We start from the raw sequence: 24,643 nt of genomic DNA, 5'->3' as shown, positions 1-24,643 counted from the left end.
AACAAGAACCTGGGCTGCTTCAGAGAACTTCCATGGTGATGAGGTCCACACAAGGAATGAAGAATTTGTATGAACTGCCAGGAGAAATTAATTCCATATTCTTCAGTATCAATAATTTTAATTCTCTGTTGAACCCTGGAAAAGCACATGAACCTCGGATTAGCATTCACAAAGAGAGACACCCCTCCCCCCGCGATCAGGGACTCAGAGAACACTGTGTGCAGCGCCTTTAAGGGTAATAGTATAGAGTGCTTCTACTTTGTCTTTGCATTTATGAGCTTGAATACAGCAACTCTACCTTTCTCCAGTTGTCAATATGTTAGTCTAATATGAATGCAACTTTGGAACAAGGACAAGCTGCCATCTGTCTGAACCTCTCAAGCTCTCCAACACATGCAGCAAAACTACCACCCTGCAAACGTCACTGCTGTACATGGGAAACTTTGTTCTCCGTTTCTCTCACACAGCATCACTCGTCTGCTATTCCCTCATGGCATCATCTCCTCTCATCGTTAATGCAGTGTCTACAGGTTCTTTAGTACTGCAGCTTCCATTAGTAAATAACACAGGCTGCATATTCAAGAGAGCATCCGTTACTGAAGGCAGTAGCTCTCAATCTACAGCAGTGGATAGCACAACAATGCATCAGTGTACATGGCACAATGCTGTTAAAGGTTCACTTATCTGCAATACAAGGAGGACCCCCCCCCCCCCCTCTATAGCCCTCTCTTTCATTTTCTTTCTTTACTGCGGAGACACCAATGCAGTCGGTATTAAATTATGTAGTATCAGTATTCAGCAAATCAATACCAAACCACTGACATAGCAAAGCTACGACATTCTGAAGTAATTCTTCTCAGATCCTTGCATTTTATTCAGACTCTACGAGCATTTTGTCTAATTTTTAGTAATAATGCTGAAGATACATTGAAGCACAGATGGGCGACAAGCTAAAATCTGGCACAAAAGTGATTTCAAAGCTAACACTGGGAAGTCTTTATTTATGCACAATGATAAATAGTTGGCAAAGTGCTGGCAATGAATCTGGAATCATTCCAATGCTGTTTGACATTTTGGTACGATAGCTATAGGTTTAGTTACAAGGATAAACAGTGGGCTAAATGGCCACTTGAATCTAAAGCTAAACGAACTCTCACTGTAAGTTTTACCCTAAATTTAAAGTATTCCCTTTGTACACATTCATGCTAGGGTGCAATTTCTGGCTAAACCGGACACACCAGGGTTTGTCTAATGTCACCTCCCTTAAACGGTACTACACAGGAAACTGAGAGATTGCTTACTCTCCCAGTGGGTTTGTCCTCTCACTTAGCTCCTCCCTAAAAACAGAAAATTGCAGTGGTACATTTTTTTGTAACTAACACTTGAAAAAATATGAGGTGATGTCACATGTCAAGAGAAACCATATTTGGACATTTTTATTTGAATCTTATCATAGAATATCTTCAGTTTTTCCAGCACTCTAATCAGAAATTTTGCACATGCATGCTTCTTTAAAAGAACCTACAGTAGGCTGCATGAAAATTTCAAACTTTTTCTCAACATAGCGATACCGAAAGGAGCCAAACACAAACTGCTGGAGGAACTCAGCAGGTTGAGCAGCACCTGTGGGGGAAGGTATTGTTACAAGTTTCAGTCCATTTACTGTGGTGTTTATGGATTTCTCCCTGTTCTGTTACTATTTAACAAAGTTTTAGTTGTCTATCTGATAACCCTACCATTTAGAATTTAGTCAAATTTCCGTATGATGAACAACAGGTCCAAAACTTTCATTCAGCTTATATGAAGTTATATTATCACACTTTTCATTGGCATTACAATCTAATAATATAATTTAACCGTTCAATGTTGGGAATAAACTAAGTCATACATCTATACCTATAAATATCAAATACAATATTAATGTTTAAAATATTACCAAACATCCAGAATTTATCAAGCTTTTCTTTTATGTAAAACAAAGGGAATAACACGTTTTCATGACTTATTCATGGTAACTGTCTCATGTCTTTTGAACAGTTGTCTAATAAATATAGTTTGTCTAGATCACATTTTTTCAGATATTTATAAATTAGAAACCTCTTGAATATTATTTTACCTACTTTTCCGCTATCACATCAAGCTGAAATTACAGAAAAGATTTTAGGTTTAAGCCCTTATCAGAAGAGTTTAATAGCAATTATTTATGATCTGGTTACAAAAATATGTCTAGGTACATCTGATAAAATTAGGAATGAATAGGAAAGAAAACTTCAGGTATCTTTACCTATAGAGAAATGGGAGAAAATTCTCCAACTAGTTAACACTTCTTCAATGTGTGCTAAACACGCCTTGATACAATTTAAGGTGGTTCATAGGGCCCATATGTCCAAGGATAAGTTAGCTGGTTTTTATTGTCATATAAATCCTGTCTGCAACAGATGTAAGTCTGAGGTCGCTTCCTTGACACATATGTTCTGGTCTTGCCCTCTTTGGGAAAAATATTGGAAAGATATTTTTGATACTATTTCAGCAGTTTTGCATATTGATTTACAACCTCATCCTATTACTGCAATATTTGGATTGACAATGATGGACTCTAGTCAATTATCCCCTTCAGCTTGCCGTTCGATTGCATTTGTTACATTAATAGCCAGAGAATCCATTTTATTTAAATGGAAAGATTCTAATCCCCCTACTACATCTCAATGGTTTTCCCAAACTATAACATGCTTAAACTTGGAAAAAATTAGGAGTGGCACTATCGACCTTTGGATTAAATTTGAAAAAACTTGGAGACCATTTATCCAACATTTTCATATGACATAGGCTGACCTTTTCCGAACCCTTCTCAATAACTTTTTGTTCATGTATAGAGGAGCGGAGTTAATGACAAATAATGATTTTAACCGATGAAACATGGCAGCCCAGCTTTTGTTTTGTTTTGGTTTTTTTTTAGTTTAGGGGGATTTGTTTTTCTCTTGAATATTTTTCATATTTAGTTACTAAGAGATTGGGAGGCTTAGATTACACATGTTACTCGGAATCTGTTTCTGTATATGTTAACCGTTATTAATGTAATCCCAATTTCTTTGTATCATCATCATTGTTATGCTTATCTACTCGAAACTCAATAAAAAAGATTGAGAAAAATGTTAACCAAATGGATGTATAGTTTCAAAATGATGCTGTCCATTTTTCTTTAACTGGCATACACTACCTTAATTTCATAGTCAAAAATGCAGGAAAATAACTTCGTTTAACACTAAATATTGTTTTTGCTGCAAAGAGAATGGGGCAAACCCAAACGCAGGACACAGACATGGAGGTAGAGTATTCTAAAGTATTTATTAATGGTTACAGGGAAGGCTGGGAGGTGAGGATTAGGCAGAGGAAAGCCAAAGAGTGAGGAAGGCTTGACCGGGGATTGAACCCGGGTTGCTACAGTGTGGACGTGGCGTTTAACCACCAGGCCAACAGAGAGTGTAGGCAGGCAGTGGAACGAGGCAGAGCAGGGATGCAGACCAGGGTGCAAGTGTGGTTTGAGGAGAACAGCAGGCGGAAGGATGAATGAGAAGACAGGCAGCATGCAACGCTCCTATTAACACGGAGAGACAGAGTCAACACAGGCAAACAGCACGGATGAACGGAGGAGCAGGAGGCAGGCAAAACTTTTCTTCACACAGGGCGTTGCTGGAGCTGAACGGCAGACAGGAGACAGGTGGCAGGCAAAACTTATCTTGACATGGAGCATAGAAAGGCAAGCAGCAGACAAAACTGTTCTTAACACAGAGAGACGGAGTTACATAGGTAAACCTCGGTACTGAAGTAAAACTTAGAATACTTATCTTAACGCGGAGAGACTGAGTTTCACAAGTAAACCTCGGTAGTGAAGTAAAGGTCTGGCAACGAGTGGATACAAAGCTTTTATGCAGCAGATTTAGAAGAGAATCAGGTGCTGCAATCAAGGAGCCCAGGAGAACACGGGGAAAAGGGAATTAGGATACTAAGAAGAATTAATGGTTGGGACTGTGACAGTTTTTTTTGCAATAAAGATGCTTTGGAAAATAAAATTTGTTGGCTATGTGAAGAAAAAAAATTTGCATAGGAATTGACAGGATAGTTACAGTAAAGGTTCAATTGCCATTAGTAAAGAATTCTGTATTTTATTCCCATTCACATCAATTTTTAGTAGGTTTTCTTTAGTAGCCACTGCACACTTACTTGTTAATGCAAATATCTATTCAACCGATCATGTGACCACAAATCAGAGCAAAAAAGCATGCAGACATGGTCAAGAGGTTCAGTTGCTGTTCAGACTGAATATCAGAATCCAAATCCCGATTCAGAACAGTACAATCCATGATCAGTTTGATTTTCATTTGAGGTTAAAATTTATTATATTTTATCTATTTTTAATTTAAGATGCTTTATGTTTGATATAACCAGGAAAGATAATGAATACATTTTGAGATTTACTGACCTCAGCTGAACTGTTGAATTATCAGATTGATTTGCATGTAGACCACTGATTTATGAACACATAATCATCAAATTCCATTTTTCATGAAAAGGTTGACAAATTTTCCACAAAGAACATTAATCACTGGGAGTTAAGCTAATTGTGCCATGAATTGATATCATGCATCATTCATCACTGCAGTTCCACCTCTGCATGTAATTGTTAAATATGTAGCATAAACTGTAAAGACTTTATATTCCTGTCTATGTTAACAATAAATATCCTTATCTCTGTGGCATGTAAGTATTTTATGGGCCTCTCCGTGTATTTGTTCAAATCAACCACTTAGCTGATTACAATGACATTTTCGAATGTATAGTATTGGCGAACCACATTATTGCCCATAAAACATGAATTTTAATTTTAATCCCCATCATTCGTAAACAGCATCCTGCATACGAACTGTTCGTAAACAGCACTTTCCAGTCTTCTTTGATGCCAAAACTGGGTTAGTAGTTGTACCATTCAGCACAAGGCATTAAGATTTTACCTCAATAACTGAAATGCAGCATTAAAAAACAAGACAATATTGTGGCCGTGCCACAGCACAGGGAATCAGAGTAATTACCGAATTAATGGAAGAAATCTTAATCGAATAGTTTAGATGAAGTCCTTAATCCGAATTATATTTTAGCAGCAGTATATGATAACGTACAATGGAATGAGTCCATTACTGACGATAAAGTGTACAGCTATGGAGACTTTAACCTTGTTTATTTTATTACTGGACTCCAAAAACCAAGACCAATTAGACTTTCGCAATGGTACACAAGAACGGCGAACGCATGAGACTGCAAGCGTGCAGGGTCCACAATTTAAACCTATTCCGGCGAGATCCAAGAGAATAAACAATGAACTCCCCCATTTCGTGCCGTGCCGCGCCGTGCCACCGCCTCCTCTGGCAAACGTTGACACCTCCCGTCCCCGCCCCTGGCGACCCGCCGGGCGCAGGCGCAGGCGCAGGCGCGGACAACGCGCGTGACCATTCGGAGGTCGTCCCTCGCGAGAACGGCCCGGCGAACCGAGACCGTGCGCGTGCGCGCGAGAGGAGCCGTTGAGCAGTGCTCGAGACTGAGGCGGCCGGGGAGCGTCGCCTTTCCCTCCCTGTGACTCGCGTCGCCCCGGGGAGTCGAGGCCGCTCGGATATTTGGTTCCGTTTCCCACCCGCCACTTCCCTGCGGGGATTCGGCGTTACAGCCAAGTTGCCTCTCCGTCCACCGCACCTTGCACCTCACTCACACCCATACCGAGGATGTCGAGTCGCGAAGAGGAGCGCAGGAAGCTGGCCGAGATCATTAACCACTGGAACGCCAACCGCCTGGACCTGTTCGAGATCAGCCAGCCGACCGAGGTGAGAGCTCCCGGGCCCCGATACCACGTCGGGGCAGTTTCGCCTCCTCCCCACCCTGAGCTGGGCTGCTGGCCTAGGGGTCAGCGAGTCCAGGCGGCCGAGTTACCGAGCCGGGGTGAGGGTCCGACGTCTGGCGAGGCGCTGTCGACAACAAAAGGCAGCCGGAGCCCGAGCTGGTGGGGGTGGGGAGATAATGAAAGATCGAGATTTCCTTTGATGTGCTGCTGTGTTGTTGTAGCGCCGATGATGTCCCCGCTGTTCCCCGGCACGGAGGGGAAGGGCGTGCCGGCCCCTGCTGCTCGCAGCTGCTTAACCAGGCTACCCGGGCGCAATCAGAGAATCATTCTCTGGGTGAAACTTTTTATATAAAATAGGATTACATTTCACTCAGAATTCCATGTAGTTTGAACGTTTGCTTCAGTTTCTCCCCTTTTGGTTCACTACACCAGGATTTTTCGTTGAGAGCTCTTTCTGTTGAATTCTAAATGGTCCTCTGGAGCACATTCGTTTGCACAAATTGTAAAATGTTGCGATTTTCACAAATGGTTCAGTTAAAAAAATGGGAATGGCATACACTAGGCTTGAACGAATCATTTCGTTCAAATATGTTATGTTATAAATATATGATATTTTCAATCAGAAACAAATTATAAGCAGTCTCATGTTTGGATTATATAAATATTATTTTCCATGATATACAGAATGTTCAAAATGGTAAGTCGACATATCAGACAAGAACCCATCTGACATTTTCCCACAAATTTCTGAGAAATCTCCTTAAACGCTTTTTTTTTTGTTGTTACTATGCTTGTTCCAGTTTTTCAGACTGTTAAAGTGTAGGTAAAGTGTGGACCAGCTGTTCTTTCATCTAAAGAATGTTACCATAAGGGAGATGATGCATTGTTAGGGAAGTTTTTTATTATTGGGTGGCACGACTTCATCATGCCAGAACCCTGACAAATGCAAAAAAAAGTCATAATATCTTAGAAATCTCAGTTCAAGAAGTGCAGCTTTAATATATCAAAAGGAACTTGTATGATAGTATATAGCCTTAAGAGCTAACTGTTTTGAATGTTAGTTGTCCTTGAGAGGTCATGTTTCCATCCTCACTGTTTGTCGTTGGTTCTGGTATAATGGATTGGAATATGTCTAGTAGGCTATGCATTGTATGTGGTTTTTAAAATGTGTCAAACCACCAGCAATCAAGAATGTGGGCCCAAGTCCCTCATGTTGAAATTGATGTTCTGGCATGATAAAAAATAAAATGTTGTTTCAATTTCCAGCATCTGCAGATTTCCTCATGTTTGCATGATAAAACATAACTTAGTTTTTGCATATATGTACATAAAATGTTTAATTTGGTTATTAGAAATAAATTGTTAGGAATGTTGTTTGGATTGTATATATTTCTACTACAGTATAGAATGATGTTAAAACCTCAAATGAATTATCTCAAATGTTGTGTAGGATCTCCGAAATGTTTGACAATACTTATCATTGCTGCATTTATAAGTATAGATTATAAGCCATAGTTTTTGTGAAATTGAAACATAATTTGCCAAGAACATGATTTTTTCTACAAATGATCTACAGTTGAATGCAGAGCATAGTCTCTTTTCAGAAGTAGATTTTTGAAGATGTGAAAGGCATCGATGAAAAGTGGTTTGGAAAGGGATCTGCTCATTGGGTTTTCATTTTGAGCTCTGGGGATGGGAAGTCTACAAATATAAAGGAGATAATTAGAACTAGCAAAACAGCTGCAGCCAAGGTATTGGTTTTCGTGATGTGCATTACAGCACAATCTGCAACCCATTTGTAAAACAAAATCTTTTGCCCCTTCATTTTCAAAAGTTCACTTTTTAACTGTAATTCAGGAAATTAGAATTTATAAAGGGCATTTTTATTTATACTTTGTTTAATCTTCTGTATGACTTTATTCCAGATTTTAATGATGTGGAATCTCTCTAAACAGTTAAGATTTCTGTTAATTGAAGTCATGCTGCATTCTCTATTTCAGTGGAGTAGATATATATCAAAAATGTTACCTGATTTGAATCAGAATTGAATTATTTTATTGGAATGTAAAATGGCCTCTGGGCACACCAATATCAAGCTAAATTAAATGTTATTGTTTTTACTCGTTATGGAGTTTTTGATGTCTTGGGAAATTTGTCCATATTTTAGTGCTATATATATCTGAAAGGTCCATATAAAGTATATCCTCATTAAAACAAACTTGATACAAATGCAATTCAGTAGATATTCTTAAATCAGTACTTGTATGAAGGGTCAACATAAGCTTATTCAGAAATCTATGAATCCAGATTTTCACCCAAATGATGGTTGAAGAATGTCTTTAGCAAATTGCAGATTTGTGCTTCTGGCTAGATACAGGAGCATGTGATGAACCATAAAGAAATTGCTGCAGTGAATTCCTCCCCCCCCCCCCCCCCCCAATAACAGGACCAATAATTAACGTATGCCACAGTAATTAGAATTGTATGTTCACATTGAGACGGCTAAGGCAGATTTGTGCCCCCACATTGATGGTAAAAGGGGTAGATAATGGTTTAAAATTTGCAGGTTATTCAATGAACCTGGAATGACAGCATTGTTGAGAATTACAACTAATAATACAGAACTACAAGACCACAATCATTTCCCTTTTTATTTATTTGATCAGACAGGAATATAATACATAATACAAATGTAATTAAACATTTAAAATACTCAAAATTAAAATGTACATTGATTTGCTGCTTGACATAATCTTAAAATATCAGTTTGGCAAGCATTTATTTTGTTTTTATTTCTGCAGCTAATCCAGCAACAGTTTTCCACTAATTGGCCTAGTGTTATAGGTATTATTTTTGGAGCTTATTAATTGGGAAGGTTATGTTGAAAGTTAAATACTGCCACCATTCTCTGGACTCCAAAAATCTGGCAATATTAAAGGGGAAAATGCTCAGTTCCATTTCTCAGGTTGCTGACAGCTCTATTTCCATAATACTGCACTTTTTAGATTTGCTGATTGTGGGGTATGTCTTCATGACCTCTTTACAGCTTATCATACTTGGCTTATGACCAGGGTGTTTCTCACATTCTTGAGTAAAACATTTCAAAGTTTGGTCTGTATGGATTCCAAGTCTTGACAAGAAAGATGAAGGTTATCTGTATATTCCCTCAACCAGTATCACTTCTTACATAAAGTGCGGTACTACTACTTTTAAGGATCTGTGGCCATGAACTTCATTATTTTTGTAGACACTGGTGATAGTTTCTTGCCAGAAAAATGCCCATGCTCTTTTATTTCTTGCCTCTAAACTAATATCTTATTTACCCCTCATCCTTCAATCCTATTTTGACCTGACTTGTGAACACAAGCATTTCTTTCAGATGGTGGAAATTCAGAGCAACACTCTCAAAATGCTGGAGGAACTCAGTAGACCGGGCAGCATCTTTGGAAAGGAATAAATAGTTGATGTCTCGGGTCGAGACTCCAGACCTGATTCCTGATGAAGGGTCTCTGCCTAAAATGTTGACTTTATTCCTTTCCATAAATGCTGCCTGACCTGCTGAGTTCCTTCAACATTTTGTGTGTGTTGACCTGATTGGTCTTTGGAACTTTGATAACATGCTATGTGAAATTTACAAAAAAAATACTGCTGTCATTGGCTCTTCGTTACTATGAGGCCAAGATGTAAATGAACTAAACTTGAAGGATGTAATGATTTGTATGGGTGGCATTATGAAGTGAATTGCAGATCATATTCCTTTGGCTCTTTAATCCATGTGTAGGGTTTGGGTTTCAGGAGCAAATTCCCTTTTTTACTTTTTTTTTCATTTAGTTAATTATTTATACACCAGTACTTGGCCAAGGTGTCAGCAGTGGAAAGAGTGAGTAGTTTCAAGTTCCTAGGTTTCATCATCCTAGGCCAGCCATATTGATGCAGTTACACTGAGGGCACACCAGCAGTTATACTTCATCAGGTTTTTAACGTGGTTATGTCACCAAAGACACTTGCAAGTTTCTACAGATGTACTGTGGAGAGTGTTCTGACTGGTTGCATCATCGTTTGGTGTGAAGGGGTCATTGTACAGGATTGAAATAAGCTGCAGAGGGTTGTTAACTCAGCCAGCTCCATCATGGCACTAGCCTCACCATTAATCAAGGACATCTTCAACATGCAATGCCTCAAGAAGGCAGCACCCATCATTTAAAAACCTCCACCATCCACTCAGGATATGTCCCCTTCTCATTACTACCACTAGAGAGGAGGTACAGGAGTCTGAAGACAATATATTTTTGACAACTTCTTCCCCTTTACAGTCGGATTTCTGAACAGACAATGAAGCCATAAGCACTACCTCACTGTTTTGCTCTCTTTAAATAATACTTTTACATATTGAACTGTACTGCTGCCACAACAAATTTCACAACATATGACAATGGTAATGAAGCTGATTCTATTAGTATTGCAAAATATAATAGTCACTTTAACACAATCTGTAATTCTTCGGAGCTGAATTAAGGGTAACTTAGAATGGAAGTAATTGTGACAGATCTCACCTGTAGTTCAAAGTAATTTACAGCTGAATATAATTTTGTAGTTACATTTACAATTTAATCAGATTTGGTACATGATTTAAGAATGAGAGTGTGTTTCATTTTCATGCTACTCTTAATGTTGAAATTGTAAAACAGTTTTCTCGTTGGTAAACTGTCACTGACTTCAGGGAGATTTACTTTTGGCTGAATGTACTGTAAACAGGATTACAGAAAAGTTAAAGAAGTTGTGTATAGAAGCCAATTCACTTGGGAATTTATGGTACACAATTTCTAATGCTGACTGTTCACTTCCTTTATGGGCCTGCAATTGATCTCTAAGCTAATATCACAATTTGAAAACAAATTGTTTTGTTGATGAATTAAACTCTGGATGTACACAAAGTATTCTTAGCAAAAAGTTGAAAGCTATGGCTATGAGATTCAACTTGATGCATAAAATCTGATCCACAGTTTGAGAAATCTAGAAATTAGGCTAGAAAATAAGGGAAAATAAGGGCGTGATGGACGTGTGAATAATGTGGCCCAGTAATTAAATACAAGTTTAATTTCATCTATTACATTTTTTCATCTAAAGATTTCATTTGGGTGGGAACATAATGGTGGGCACAGATCATGCAGGAACTTTGTCTGCCATGGGGCAGAGTTAACCAAATGGCTATGAAATCTGGATTGATTGAATTTGTCAAGCTTTTTGCTATCTTGTATTATACCGATAGTTTTGACCAGTGAAGGCTTCTAATCCATGATCAGTTTCTGACTGGAAAGTTTGGGAGTAATGGTGAAGTTTTGGTTTTACCAACTTTATCAGTTGATTTAGAGTGAGAGAGAGATTGGAATTGTATGTCTGGCCCATCTTGTGGTACAGAAGGCATTTGTAATGTTTTGCATCACAAATTAGATCCAAGTTGCATGTTTAGGTATAAACTGTCAGACTTTTTCATTACTGACTGTATGATGCTTTTTGAAGTAGGCAGTACACTGATTGTATTCATTGAGGATTGTCAGCAACTGAAAATGAGAGTTAAGCTGAAGGTGAGATCCTGAGCCCTTGGCTTGGGACTATTTAAAATCAATGCCATTCTCCATTACAGTTTAATAATGCGATTGATATTGAGGGAAATTACCAGTTATACAGCATGGCATTCATAAAATAGGCAAAAGCCTATGGGGCTGTCAATAAATCAATAAAATTACACTTTGTAAGTTGCCTGGCAACTGCAGTACTCAATATGTCTCCTGAGGGAGGAATCTGATTCTGATTCACCACAATCTGATTCATATACTCTTTAGGGACAAGCAATGGAAGTCTTTGACCATAACCAGAATGTCTTGACCTCTGTAGACTCTTGAGCGCTACCTGGGGTGATAAAACAAGTAATCTACAGCTGTGTTCTGCATTGGTTTAGTGAGCTGTCATATAAGACTCATTAGTGTACAGCTGAACTTAACTACACAGTCACCTGGATATTGAAGCCACAAACTTGTTGGCTCCCAATTCTGTCAAATGTGGTCCTTTCATGCATTCATCATGGTGTGGTTTCGTAGGCTGTGCAGTTTATCAGCTACGTGTGCACACAGGCTAGACTGGAGTACCATGGTTTCAAAGAATTCTTTTGGGTCTAGCTGCCCTCATTTCATTCAGCACCACTTTTGAAATTGACAAAGTCCCAGCATAAAAAATGTACTAAAGTAGACAAGTCTTTTAAGATCCAGTAACGTGATAGCTATTAAGTTTTGAAATGTGTATAATCTAATTGGTCTGCATATTTTGTTGAGTTGAATGCTTTTGTATGTGTTGTACATGGTTTCTGTGAAATGATGGCATCTGTTAGTCTCGCGAGACCATGGATCTGTGCCTGGAAAGTTTTGCTTCATTCTGGAGTGTCCTCTTCAGGGCATAGGTCTGGGCAAGGTTGTATGGAAGACCGGCAGTTGCCCAAGCAGCAAGACTCTCCTCTCCACGCCACTGATGTCGAAGGGAAGGGCAAGGGCTGATACCAGTGACATCGCAGGAGTTGCCAGAATGAGGTTGAAGGCAACTTTGGACTGCCTTAGGGGCTCCAGCTCCGGATTTGTCCTCAGTTTACTCCCGAAGCCTTTCCCAGAAGTAGATATGGGTGCAAGGCAGCGAAGGTTTGAAATCAGTTTTCCCTCTTAGATGGACTGCTGACGAGCTCCATCTCTATTTCTGTGAAATAACGCTACAAATATTAGTGACCATCTATGTGTGGAGTTTTCCCATTTTCTCCTTGACCACATTGGTTTCTGCTGGGTGCTTCTATTTACTCTTGCAACACAAAGATGTGTTGAATGCTAATTGGCAACAGAATTACAGATAGGCTTCGGTAAGATATAAGTGCCCCCACCTGGGTCATAGTATGTAAAGGTATTCCTTTGTGTATTGTTTAACGTAAATTGATACTTTGCTTGGAGCTTGGTGTGTTCCCAGAAGGTACTGGGTAGTGTTGTTATATATTATATACCCAAAAAAATGGTTTTGCGGATCTCACTGCAGAAACCTAGTGTGAATCCCTGCTCTGCACAGGCACTGTTCCATTAATAAATCTCATCTTGCTTATTTGAGGAAGCTGTTTGTTAGGGCAAGGATGATTATTGTTGTTATTCTGTACTGAAGTGTGAGGATCAGAGTTGTACCTTGGTTTGGCACATTAAATTGCTGTTGGAAACCAGCAACATTTGTCTGTGATAACAGATTGCCTGTATGTTGTGGTCTTCCTTATCTATCTTCCCTCTGGGCTGGAGAGAAATGTGCAGATGAATGGAGAGAAATGGCAGCTTCCATCAAGTAGCAATAAAGGACACGATGGTATGAGTAGTCAGTACTAGCTTGAGTACTGCAAAAAATTCTGGCCCTATCACATGAGGGGTATGATTGAGCTGGGGTTGACCTTGGATGTTGCATACTAGCTGTTTACGTTGTGTACATATATGCCAAGGTAGTACAATATGGAGAACAAACTTGCACATACAGCTGGCTCCCCCTAGTCACACAGCTGAAGAATCCAAAGGACTGGCAAGGACTGATATGGTTTGGCATCAGCGGTGTCACAGGAGTTTTCAGTCAGTTTTGAACAAAGCATAAGACTACCACAGGGATTCAGCTCCAGAAGTTTCCTCAGGGTTTACTCCCAAAGCCTTCTCCATGAGTGGGTATAACTGCAAGTCTGCGGAGGTTTGAAATCAGAGTTCTCTTTTGAGATGAGTTGCCAACCATGGCTGATGAGCCCTTTCTCCCTGGAGTGACTACTTTTAAGGAGCTGGTAACTTGTCTTTGTGCCCCCCATCCCCCCGCCTTTCTGTCAGCAGAAATGGTTCTACTGGATTAGTAGCTAAGGGCAGGAGCTGAATTTCATTGTCAGAGGCAATTTGAGATACAGATGCATGCAATTAGAAACATCTAATAGGAAGTGAGCTTATCCTGAGTAACCCCCCCCCCACAATGATAACCTTGAGGAACCAAGCTTGGCAGGGAGCAGAGTAGATTTAAGAGATTATGAAAGCTGTTAAATTTTAGCAATGATTTAAAAACTGGAAATCTGTCAGTTTTTTTTTTGTGGAACACAGGCAGAGGGGTCATTAAATTGATATGCAGAAGATTGTGTAGCATAGTAAAGACTTATTTCCCTTAGATGTCAAAATATTGAGCCTGAATTTATAGTAATTTATAGGGAAGTTTCATACAACAAATGGCTACCTGGAAAAATCTTTCCTCAGGTATTATCTTCTAAATAAGGCTAAGATTGGGTAATGGTTTCTTAAGTTGTGCATAAATTAATTTCTGGACAATTATTATTGACAGAAATTAAACATATCCATTTTGGTTGGCTGTGGTTTTGCTATATTTTAAATTGAAATAATCAAGTCTGATTTATGGAAATGTCTCCTGTGATTGAAAGCCAATTTTTAAAGTTATAAATTAATATATTCTTTTATTACATTAATTGGGTTGCTTCTTTTGCACATCTGTGACTGACAATTGTACATCCTTGTATCAAGTTGATAAGTATTTGATGCCATTACAGTTTTGCTTATCCCAGATTGCAAGTTTTGACGAATATTTTAGAAATGTACAAATAGATGTGAAGGGGAAGTTTAATTTGTTTTGTGATTATCTCTTGGCTTTGTGGAGTTTGAAAGTAAACCAAAAGCTCAGTTAAGCATTTTCTTGACATCTCAGTGACGATCTAAATTACCTCAGCATTAAAAATGCAACTAGCTGGGTGGCTAGAGTCCTGCTAATTCACCGCTCTTGCAACTTCAATTAAAGCTTGGGAGCTGTACAGTGAAATCTTAAGCATTCTCCTTTTAACTGTGGGAGCTCAAAACAAAGCATTGAGACTAAAATATTGGAAAACTTCTCAAATCTTCACGTAGTCTGACATTTTACAAGACATTCTTGCTCTGTGGCCTCTCTCTATCTTGGTAAAATAAAGGACCTGTTCTGCAGCTCTAGCCATTTCAGTTCAAGGGATATAATTAAAGTGAAAATCGGTTCAGCTGTCTGGATGAGGGTCCAATGACTGTTTCCTTGATGAGGAAATTTTCTTCACATCCATAAAGCTAGTCAACACTCAATGACTGATTGTACTCAACTAGTTTGGCATCTATTTCCACCAGATTGAGAGATTGATGTATTAACTTTTTAGATGGCATATTCTTAAGATTGAGCAGTTTTAAATATGTTTCACCAACTTATGAGCATCATGGAGCATGCTGGTGACCACTGTTAAGGTACTTGAGCAGGTCACTGAAGATGCAGCTTGAGTGGATTGGACATCCTCAAATGGTAGATAGAAGTTTTGTTTGGGTAGCTAAGGCTGGTTGTTCTTTAAGGTACTTCAAAGACAATTTGAGTAGATGGTTCAACTTGGCACTCACTGGCCGCCTTGACAAAGTAAGTGTATAATCACAGGATTTGACAATGATGCCTTCCACATGCAGATGAAAGGTGCCAGAGTGCTATGTTGCCAAATATCATAATTATGGGCTTTAGTGTTCAGAATTGCAGCTAAGTTAGAAAGTTAGGTGGGTATTTCTGGAGGGATACATTTTAAAATCAGAAGTAGTAGCTAGTATTTGTACCATATGCTTGCTTAAGAATATTTACAGGCATTAATGGATTTGTGGGATTTTGTTTTAAAAACTTTAATATTCAGACTCCTATTTCTTTCTTGTCCTGAATAAAGTTTACATAAAATTGAACATTGGGCTAGTTGAAATACTTTCTAGTCAAATATGTATTTAAAATGTGCAAATCAGCCGGCAACATGGTAAATCAGAGTTACTTTGACTTATGAATTGCTGTAAATTTATGATTTCCATACTGATATCCTTTCCATAAAGGAGATGCATTTGGACATGGGCAATACACGGCCACAAAACTGTTCCCATTTTCCTGACACTAGGACTTAGGACAATTCTTAGAATTGAAGTATACATGTCTAAGTTGGTTGAGCAATGTGTAAATTAATCAACTTTGGATAAAAATGTTTGTATATGTGGATTTATCTAGTTCACGACTAAAAAACAATGCTGTTCTGGTGAAATTGTTTTGGTGTGAGTGGATCAGGTGTATGTTTCGTTCCTTGCCATTCCCTCTCCGAAGAGATGCACTGTTCAATAAGTTGCATATATTTCTCTCTAGATTTCCTCCTTTCTGCCTTCCTGTGAACTGCTGTTTTTGCCTTGTATACATCTGTCTGATACTGGCATGAACCTTGCAGATCTGTTTAAAATTCTTCATCTCCTTTTTCTGCTTCCTACATGGAATGCATATAAATTTTGCTTGTTATTTTTAGCTACAAATGGGAATATACCTTCATACATTGTGCAATACTCTAAATTAGGCATATTGTTTTGAATTACTACTCCTATTCATTTAACTTTGTTCTCATTTCCTTATAATTGCCACCTAATTGTATAAATTTTTGTTTTCTCCCATATTTGGACGCTTTCAGTTTATTATTTCTCTGCCTTTTTTCACTTGTGTTGCTGATTGTGGTTGAATTTTATTCTGAGTACACTTATATTTATTTTCCTTTTCAGACCCTATGCTAACTGAGTGATTCCTTAAAAAGGTGGTGTTGAAGGGTCTTGGCCTGAAACTTTGGCTGCTCGTTCATTCCATGAACGCTGCCTAACCTGTTGAGTTCCTTCAGCATTTTGTGTGTTGCTCTAGATTTCCATCATCTGCAGAATCCCTTGTCCCTGAAAAGATGCATTCCTGTTTATTTCAAAACCTCTGCTAACAAGACGTATTTATTAATCCTCTTCTTGAAAACTGGAAGAACAAGATATTGGCAGTGAGTAGAAGTCACCACAATTTCATCCCATTGTTTTACCAGTCCCCTGTTTACATTTCAAATCTTAAATACACCCACCCAGAGCAATGAAATAACTTACAATAATTTTTACTTTATTTTGTTCTTGGATTAAAATTCAGACAGAAAATTTTCTTCTAGTAGTTGCCCAAATTGTGAACACCTTTTCCAGATGTATACTGGAGTTTTTTTATTAATTGTAAATCATTTTGATAACAGGATTTTTTTCTCTTTTCAACTGAAATTTCTCTTTTTATGAGGATAGTTTTTGTCGGGGCTTTGGTGTTTGAACCTTTTCCAGACTCTTTAATAATATTCATCAAAACACTAATACACTTGAAGTTCACCTGTCCAGATGAATTTTTCTTTGAGAGTACTCAGTTTACAGGGAGTGTGGTGAATGGGATGCTTGTGAGCCAGATGCTGGACCATCAGGTTGTCTGAACATTGATGTGGCAGATTATTGACTTTTACAATATAGCTTCCAATTTATCAATTTTGTTTTGAATAGCCTGAATTGCTAATCCAGTTTTATTTGTTCCCGTTTGGCAGTTCCTTTCCACCACCTGTCCACTTGTACTATATGCCATTCATCAGGTTGCACATTACTCTTAATAGCTTTTGGGTTTCTGTTACATATTTATGCATATATATGTTCCTGTTGTCCACCTATGTTCTTCAAAGTCACCTTTATTACTTTTGTAGTCCTGGAGCCCCCTAAACATCAAGCCACAACTTTCCTAATTCAGCACGTGGCTGAGTAATAAACCATATATCTTGGTGCCTGTAGCAAAACAAATATCAAGTCAGAATATTATACAGTGAAACTTGCTATTCTTTATATGCTCACCCATTACATGTAAAGGGTGATATTGTTAAGAACATTTTTTCAGACTTAAATTGTGAACTGAGAGCCTTAAATCTCTGTAGTTTGCTTTTTTTGTCATTTTGATAAGTGATCTTTTTTATTAAGTGAATGATCACTCACTTGTCTGTGTTCTCTTAAAGAGAAGTGTTTTGTCAGTAGTTTAAGCATCTTGTAGAGTTATTATAGAGGCAGTCCTTGGGGAGTGAGGATGATTTTCTTCTACTCCAGATTGTGGGTTCTGAGGTGGATAATGAGACCAATGTGGAAACCATAGACTGATGGGTCAGGAGGAAGGAAGTTGTTGAGTAGTTTGTAGTGGCTAGCTTTTAAAACTGCTTATGCAGGGCTTCTGGTTACTAATGTGCATATTTTTAAATTGCTGCCTAAAATTTTGAATACCCTTCACTGGAAAGACTGGTTTCTCTCAATGAGAATACTTCCCATGTTTCTGAAGAGTTAAGTTATGAACTTGAGGGCATTACTTTTGAGGCCACTTTGGTTTGTGGCTTCCTACCCACTTCCGTCATTGATATTGCTTTCACTTTAAATGTTTTTGAGATTTTTGAATGAGCATTTGACATTTGGAGGTTTTGGCTCTTACTGGAGTGGCATTTATTCATTTAACATTTCCATTAAAATAAAATCTCCAAGGCAGGTGTTACTGGTGCTGAGGACTGAGTTATGAAAGTCAAGAACTTTAATAACTGTATTAACTGACTAGTATAATTGATGGTGCACATTGTATTGAATTATGGATTTATTGCTTTGATATTTATTTTACGTACTGGAGAGCCTGCTTCAGTATATAACTTGGAAAAGCCGTTTAATACAAAAACACATTTTGTGTATAATTTAAGCTCCAAGAGATCCTGCTGGATGCTGATGGAGTAAAGACTTGAGGGTTTAATAAAGTCAAGTAAAGGAAATCGATGATGTCCAGTATCAGTTAATATTTTTCCTTTTAATGGTGTGTATATATTAGGATCTGGTTACTTGGTTAAAGAAATTTGCCGGGAGTTATTTAAAAGCAGGTAGAATGTCAGGGAACTGCAGGTACGTAGCTGCACTTAGGCAAGTTTTGGACTTGTGTCTAAAATGTACTGAGTTACCTATACACTGCGATGTCTTGTCACTGCATTCCATTGATTTCCAGTGAATTCTAATGCAATGATTTGGGCGACTTTAGAATCCCAACTCTAGAAATCCATCTCTCCAATCTTCAGTCAGACCTGGTGCAGAGTTAATTTCCATTAATTTGAATAGGGCCCCCAGCTCTGTTTTAGATTAAAAAGAGTAAACACTGTTGTTAAATTACTTTATTAAATGTTGCTAGCATTTTAAGATGTTTGTTTTATTATTTATAATGTTAATGCCAATCCTATACCAAAGCAACACTCTTTCTTTCTACTCTTGCAAATCTTTGTTTATGATAAATTTTATCTGAATTCCCACTTGAAGTCTGCCAGAGAACCAGGCACCATGTCTTAAGCATTGCATTCAACATTTCAACCATTTGAGGCCTCTGTGAGTTGATGGTTGACCATTGATATTGCATTCCAGCTATTCAGATACACAAATCATGGCAGTATGATATGGAGTATAAACTGTTGCCCAAGCAGCAGCAGCTCTCTCCCACCACCCCCCGCCCCCGGCAGCTGATGAATCTAAAGCAATGGCAGAGACCACTTCAATTTGGCACCAGTGATGACGCAGGAGTAGCCAGTCAGCATTGAACTCAATGTAGGATTGCCTTAGGCTCTCCAACTCCAGGGTTTTTCCTCAGGGTTTTCGCAAGAGTGGGTATAGCCCCAAGGCTGACAAGCCCCATCTGCCTGGAGTGACTGGTTTTAAGGCACTGGTAACCCAGTTTTGCTTCTTGTCCTCTCAGTAGAAACAGTTCCACTGAGTTTAGTAACTAAGCCACATGTGAAGGGCAGAAGCTGGACTTGGTTGTCAGAGGCTATTTGAGATGCACACTATTGGAAGCATTTAATGGGCTATGGGAGCTTATTCCCATGATCACCACACACTCCGCTATAACAACAATAAGGAATCTTTCAACCACAGGCTGTGTTTAATAACAAAACCTGCTTTACTCTTAATTCTTTTTTTATTTAATACCTTGATTCCAGCCCTTGAACTCCACCACCACAAAAAGGAAAATCACTCCATGATCTGTCCCACAAGATTTTAAATATTTGTATCAAATCTACCTTCAGCCTTCTCTTAAATGATTCTAGCATTTTAATCTATCCTTTTACCAGTACACCATTTCAGGAACCAATCATTTATATGCTTGTCCGTTTCACCAGCCTATTTGCTGTCTATCATGTATCCTGTTTATGATTTGAATTTTTATCACATTTATGTGTACCAACATAGAAATTTTACCTTTAACTCTCAAGATTAGATAATCAATATTTATTAAGTAAAAGCAGTTCCTAAAAATGATTCCTTGGGGAATGCTTCTATTCTCTTCCTCGGGTCTTGAAATAAAACCAATTAGCTAGCCCCTCTGCTCTCTTTCTGTACCTTAGCCAGCATACTGTAAATGAACCCTTTATACCAGGTTAAAGAGGAGAGGAATTTTTCAACGGTCCTTTAAGTTGAAGCAGGAGGCTGAGAGTGAAGGAGTAAAGGAATCTTGGAGAGAAGTCATTTTTTTTTACACAGCTCAGGGAAAAGAGGCTAGACTATGCAGGCGCGTGAGGTAGAGCGCCAAAGGTTTGAAAAAAGACCAGCATATACAGCGGGCAGCAGAGTGGGATGGCTTTGGCTCAACAGGCTTCAGCGTGAACAGGCAGAGGCGACGGAAGGTTCCGGTAAGTTTTGTTTGTTTAGAGTAGAGAGAATGCCAGGCAGGATGTTGGAATGCTCCTCTTACAGGATGTGGGAAGTCAGAGAGACCTCCGGTGTCCTGACAACGACACCTGCAAGAAGTGCATCCAGCTGCAGCTCCTAACTGCGTTAGGGAACTGGAGCAGGAGCGTGGATGACCTCCGGATCATTCGGGAGAATGAGGAGTTTATAGATAGTAGCTTCAGGGAGGTAGTTACGCCAAAGGAGTAGGGCACAGGTAATTGGGTTACTGTCAGGCGAGGGAAGGGGAAAGTGCAGGCAGAACAGGGTTCCTCTGTGGCCATTCCCCTCAACAATAAGTATACCCATTTGGGTACTGTTGGGGGAGGGGGGAATAACTTACACGGGCCAAGCTGCGGCAGCCGGATCTCTGGCATTGAATCTGGTTCTGCAGTGCAGAAGGGAGGGTGGAAGAAGAGGAGAGCGGTAGTGATAGGGGACTTGATTGTTAGAGATACAGACAGGAGGTTCTGTGGTTGTGACAGAGACTCCTGGGTGCCAGGATCAGGGATGTCTCTGATCGTGTGCACAGCATCCTGAAATGGGAGGGTGATCAGCCAGATGTCATGGTACACAATGGTACAACAATGACATAGGAAGAAAGAGTGAGTATAGAGAGCGTGGTAGGAAGTTAAAAAGCAGGACCTCAAGGGTGGTAATCTCAGGGTTGCTACCTGTGCCATGTGTCAGGTAGGGTAAAAATAGGATGCCCTGGAAGATGAACACGTGGCTGAGGAACTGGTGTAAGGGCCAGGGTTTCAGATTTCAGGATCATTGGGACCTCTTCTTGGGCAGGTGGGACCTGTACAAGAGAGATGAGTTACACCTGAACTACAAGGGGACCAATATCGTTGCAGGGAGGTTTGTTAGTGCTATCGGGGGGGGGGGGGGGGTTTAAACTAGAAAACTAGATTTGCAGGGCGATGGGAACCAGAGTGCCAGATCAGATAGTGGAGTGGGGGTGTAAAAAATGATGTTAAAAGTTCATGCGAAGTCACAAGTAGAAGGGTTGTGTGTGGTGGTAATAATCTTCTGACGTGTGTCAATTTCAATGCTAGGAGTATTGTGGGAAGGCGGATGAGCTGAGGGCATGGATTGACATGTGGAATTATGACATTGTAGCCATTAGTGAAACTCGGCTACAGGAGGGGTAGGACTGGCAGCTTAACGTTCCAAGGTTTCAGACATGATAGAGGCAGAGGGATGAAGGGTGGGGGGGGGGGGGGGGGGTGGGGGAGGGGTGGCATTGCTAGTCAGGGAAAATATTGCATCAGTGCTCAGGCAGGACAGATTAGAGGGCTTGTCTACAGAGGCCGTATGGGTGGAGCTGAGAAACAGGAAAGGTATGACCACATTAATGGGGTTGTATTATAGACCACCCAATAGTCAGTGGGAATTGGAGGAGCAAATCTGCAGAGAGATAGCAGACGACTGCAGGAAACATAAAGTTGTGATAGGGGATTTTAATTTTCCAACTTGATTGGGACACCTATACTGTTAAAGGTCTAGACAGGTTAGAGTTTGTAAAATGTGTTCAGGAAAGTTTTCTAAATCAATATACATTCTTATCTTATCTGCGGACTCTTCATGCATGGATTCAATCAACCGCGGACTGGGAAAACCTGGAAGTTCTCTCTCCAGCACTCGTTTGAGCATGCACAGACTAATTTTTCTTGCCATTATTCCCTAAACAATACAGTATAACAACTATTATTTACATAGCATTTACATTGTATTAGGTATTGTAAGTAACCTAGAAATGACTTAAAAGTACAGGCAGTCCCCGGGTTATGAATGGGTTCCATTCCTGAGTCCATCTTTAAGTGGGATTTGAAGTCGGAATAGGTACATCTGGTATTATTTAGAGTCAGTTAGTCAAACGTTTTTCTTACTATATAGTACATATTTTATCTTTCTATGCATATAAAACACTTAAGAAACATACGTATTTCAATAATTAAACCACTGCGTTGCTTAGTAATAATTGTAGTTTCATCGGGGCAGGGCCTTTCACATGCTCCATTAAAATTGTCCTGATCGTTGACTGACTGTAGCCTAATGCTTTTCCAGTGACTGATGGCATTTCACCTCTTTCTGACCTCTTATTATTTCCACCTTATTTTCAATCGTGATCGTGATTATTTTTGTGAAAAGAAATACTGCAGATTCAGAGCTGCACCGCCAGGTACTAAGGACAACCGCACTGATACATGTTAAATAAGGGACTTGAGCATCTGCGGGGTCGCAGAACCAATCCCCGCGGATAAGGAGGGCCGACTGTATAGAGGTACCGACTAGAGCAGATGGAATATTAGATCTCCTATTAGGGAATGAGTTAGGACAGGTGACGGAAGTGTATGTAGGGGAACACTTTGGTTCCAGTAATCATAACACCATTAGTTTCAACTTGATAATGCATAAAGATAGATCTGGTCCTTGGGTTGAGGTTCTAAACTGGAAAAAGGCCAAATTTAAAGAAACGAGAAAGTATCTAAAAAGCATGGATTGGGACAGATTGTTCTCTGGCAAGGATGTGTTGGTAAGTGGGAGGCCTCCAAAGGAGAAATTTTGAGAGTGCAGTGTTTTTATGTTCTTGTCAGGACTAAAGGCAAAGTGAATAAAAATAAGGAACCTTGGTTCTCAAGGGATATTGGAACTCTGATAAGAAGAGAGATATGTATGACATGTATAGGCAACAGGGAGCAAATAAGGTGCTTGAGTATAAAAAGTGAAAGATAATACTTAAGAAAGAAATCAGGAGGGCTAAAAGAAGATGAGGTTGCTTTGGCAGTCAAGGTTAAGGATAATCCAAAGAGCTTCTGCAGGTATATTAAGAGCAAAAGAATAGTAAGGGATAAAATTGGTCCTCTTGAAGATCAGGGTGGTCGGCTTTTTAGCTTCCTTAGTGAATACAGACGCAGGCATGGAGTCAATGGAAATAAGGCAAACGAGTAGTGAGGCCATGGAACCTATACAGATTGAAGAGGAGGAAGTGCTTGCTATCTTGAGGCAAATCAGAGTAGATAAATCCCCAGGACCTGACAGGGTATTCCCTCGGACCTTGAAGGAGACTAGCGTTGAAATTGCACAGGCCCTAGCAGATATATTCAAAATGTCAGTATCTACGGGTGAGGTGCCGGAGGATTGGAGGATAGCTCATGTTTCGTTGTTTAAAGAAGGCTGTAAAAGTAATCTGGTAAATTTGACACCAGTAATAGGTAAATTATTGGAAGGAGTACTAAGAGATAGGATCTACAAGTATTTGGATAGACAGGGAATTATTAGGGGGAGCCAACATGGCTTTGTGCGTGGTAGGTCATATTTAACAAATCTATTAGTTTTTTGAGGAGGTTACCAGGAAATTGGATGAAGGGAGGCAGTGGATGTTGTCTACATTGACTTCAGTAAGGCCTTTGACAAGGTCCTGCATGGGAGGTTAGTTAGGAAGATTTAGTCACTAGGCATACATGGTGAGGTAGTAAATTGGATTAGACATTGGCTCAATGGGAGAAGCCAGAGAGTGGTAGTGGAGGATTGTTTCTCTGTTTGGAAGCCTGTGACTAGTGGTGTGCCACAGGGCTCAGTGCTGAGTCCATTGTTATTTGTCAATGATCTGGATGATAATGTGGTAAATTGGATCAGCAAATTAGCTGATGACACAAAGATTGGAGGTGTAGTGGACAGTGAGGAAGGTTTTCAAAGCTTGCAGAGGGATTTGGACCAGCTGGATAAATGGGCTGAAAAATGGCAGATGGAGTTTAATACAGACAAGTGTGAGGTGTTGCACTTTGGAAAGACAACCAAGGTAGAACATACAAGGTAAATGGTAGGGCACTGAAGAGTGCAGTAGAACAGAGGGATCTGGGAATACAAATACAAAATTCTTTAAAAGTGGCGTCACAGGTAGATAGGGTAGTAAAGAGAGTTTTGGTACATTGGCCTTTATAAATCATAGTATTGTGTATAAGAATTGGAATGTTATGATGAGGTTGTAGAAGGCATTGGTGAGGCTGAATTTGGAGTATTGTGTGCAATTTTGGTCACTAAGTTGCAGGAAGGATATTAATAAGGTTGAAAAAGAGCATAGAAGGTTTACAAGGATGTTGCTGGGACTTGAGAAACTAAGTTACAGAGA

General features: G+C 39.4%; 1 protein-coding gene across 4 annotated transcripts in view; it reads left to right on the top strand.

Moving 5' to 3' along the window:
• Positions 1–5,488: 5,488 nt before the first annotated feature.
• The window catches only part of afdna (afadin, adherens junction formation factor a), a 234,439-nt gene continuing 215,284 nt past the window's right edge, over positions 5,489–24,643 (top strand). For 2 of the 4 annotated variants that reach the window (XM_059986542.1, XM_059986541.1), the window contains exon 1: positions 5,489–5,870. In XM_059986542.1, the coding sequence (XP_059842525.1) occupies positions 5,772–5,870 (99 nt within the window). In that variant the 5' untranslated portion in view covers positions 5,489–5,771. The remainder of the gene's footprint in view (positions 5,871–24,643) is intronic. The other 2 variants (XM_059986540.1, XM_059986539.1) reach the window with 1 other exon arrangement.

This window comes from Hypanus sabinus, chromosome 12 (assembly GCF_030144855.1).
Source record: "Hypanus sabinus isolate sHypSab1 chromosome 12, sHypSab1.hap1, whole genome shotgun sequence".
Lineage (NCBI taxonomy): Eukaryota > Metazoa > Chordata > Chondrichthyes > Myliobatiformes > Dasyatidae > Hypanus > Hypanus sabinus.
The sequence above is the reverse complement of the archived record's forward strand: the minus strand, read 5'-3'. Positions and strand labels throughout refer to the sequence as shown.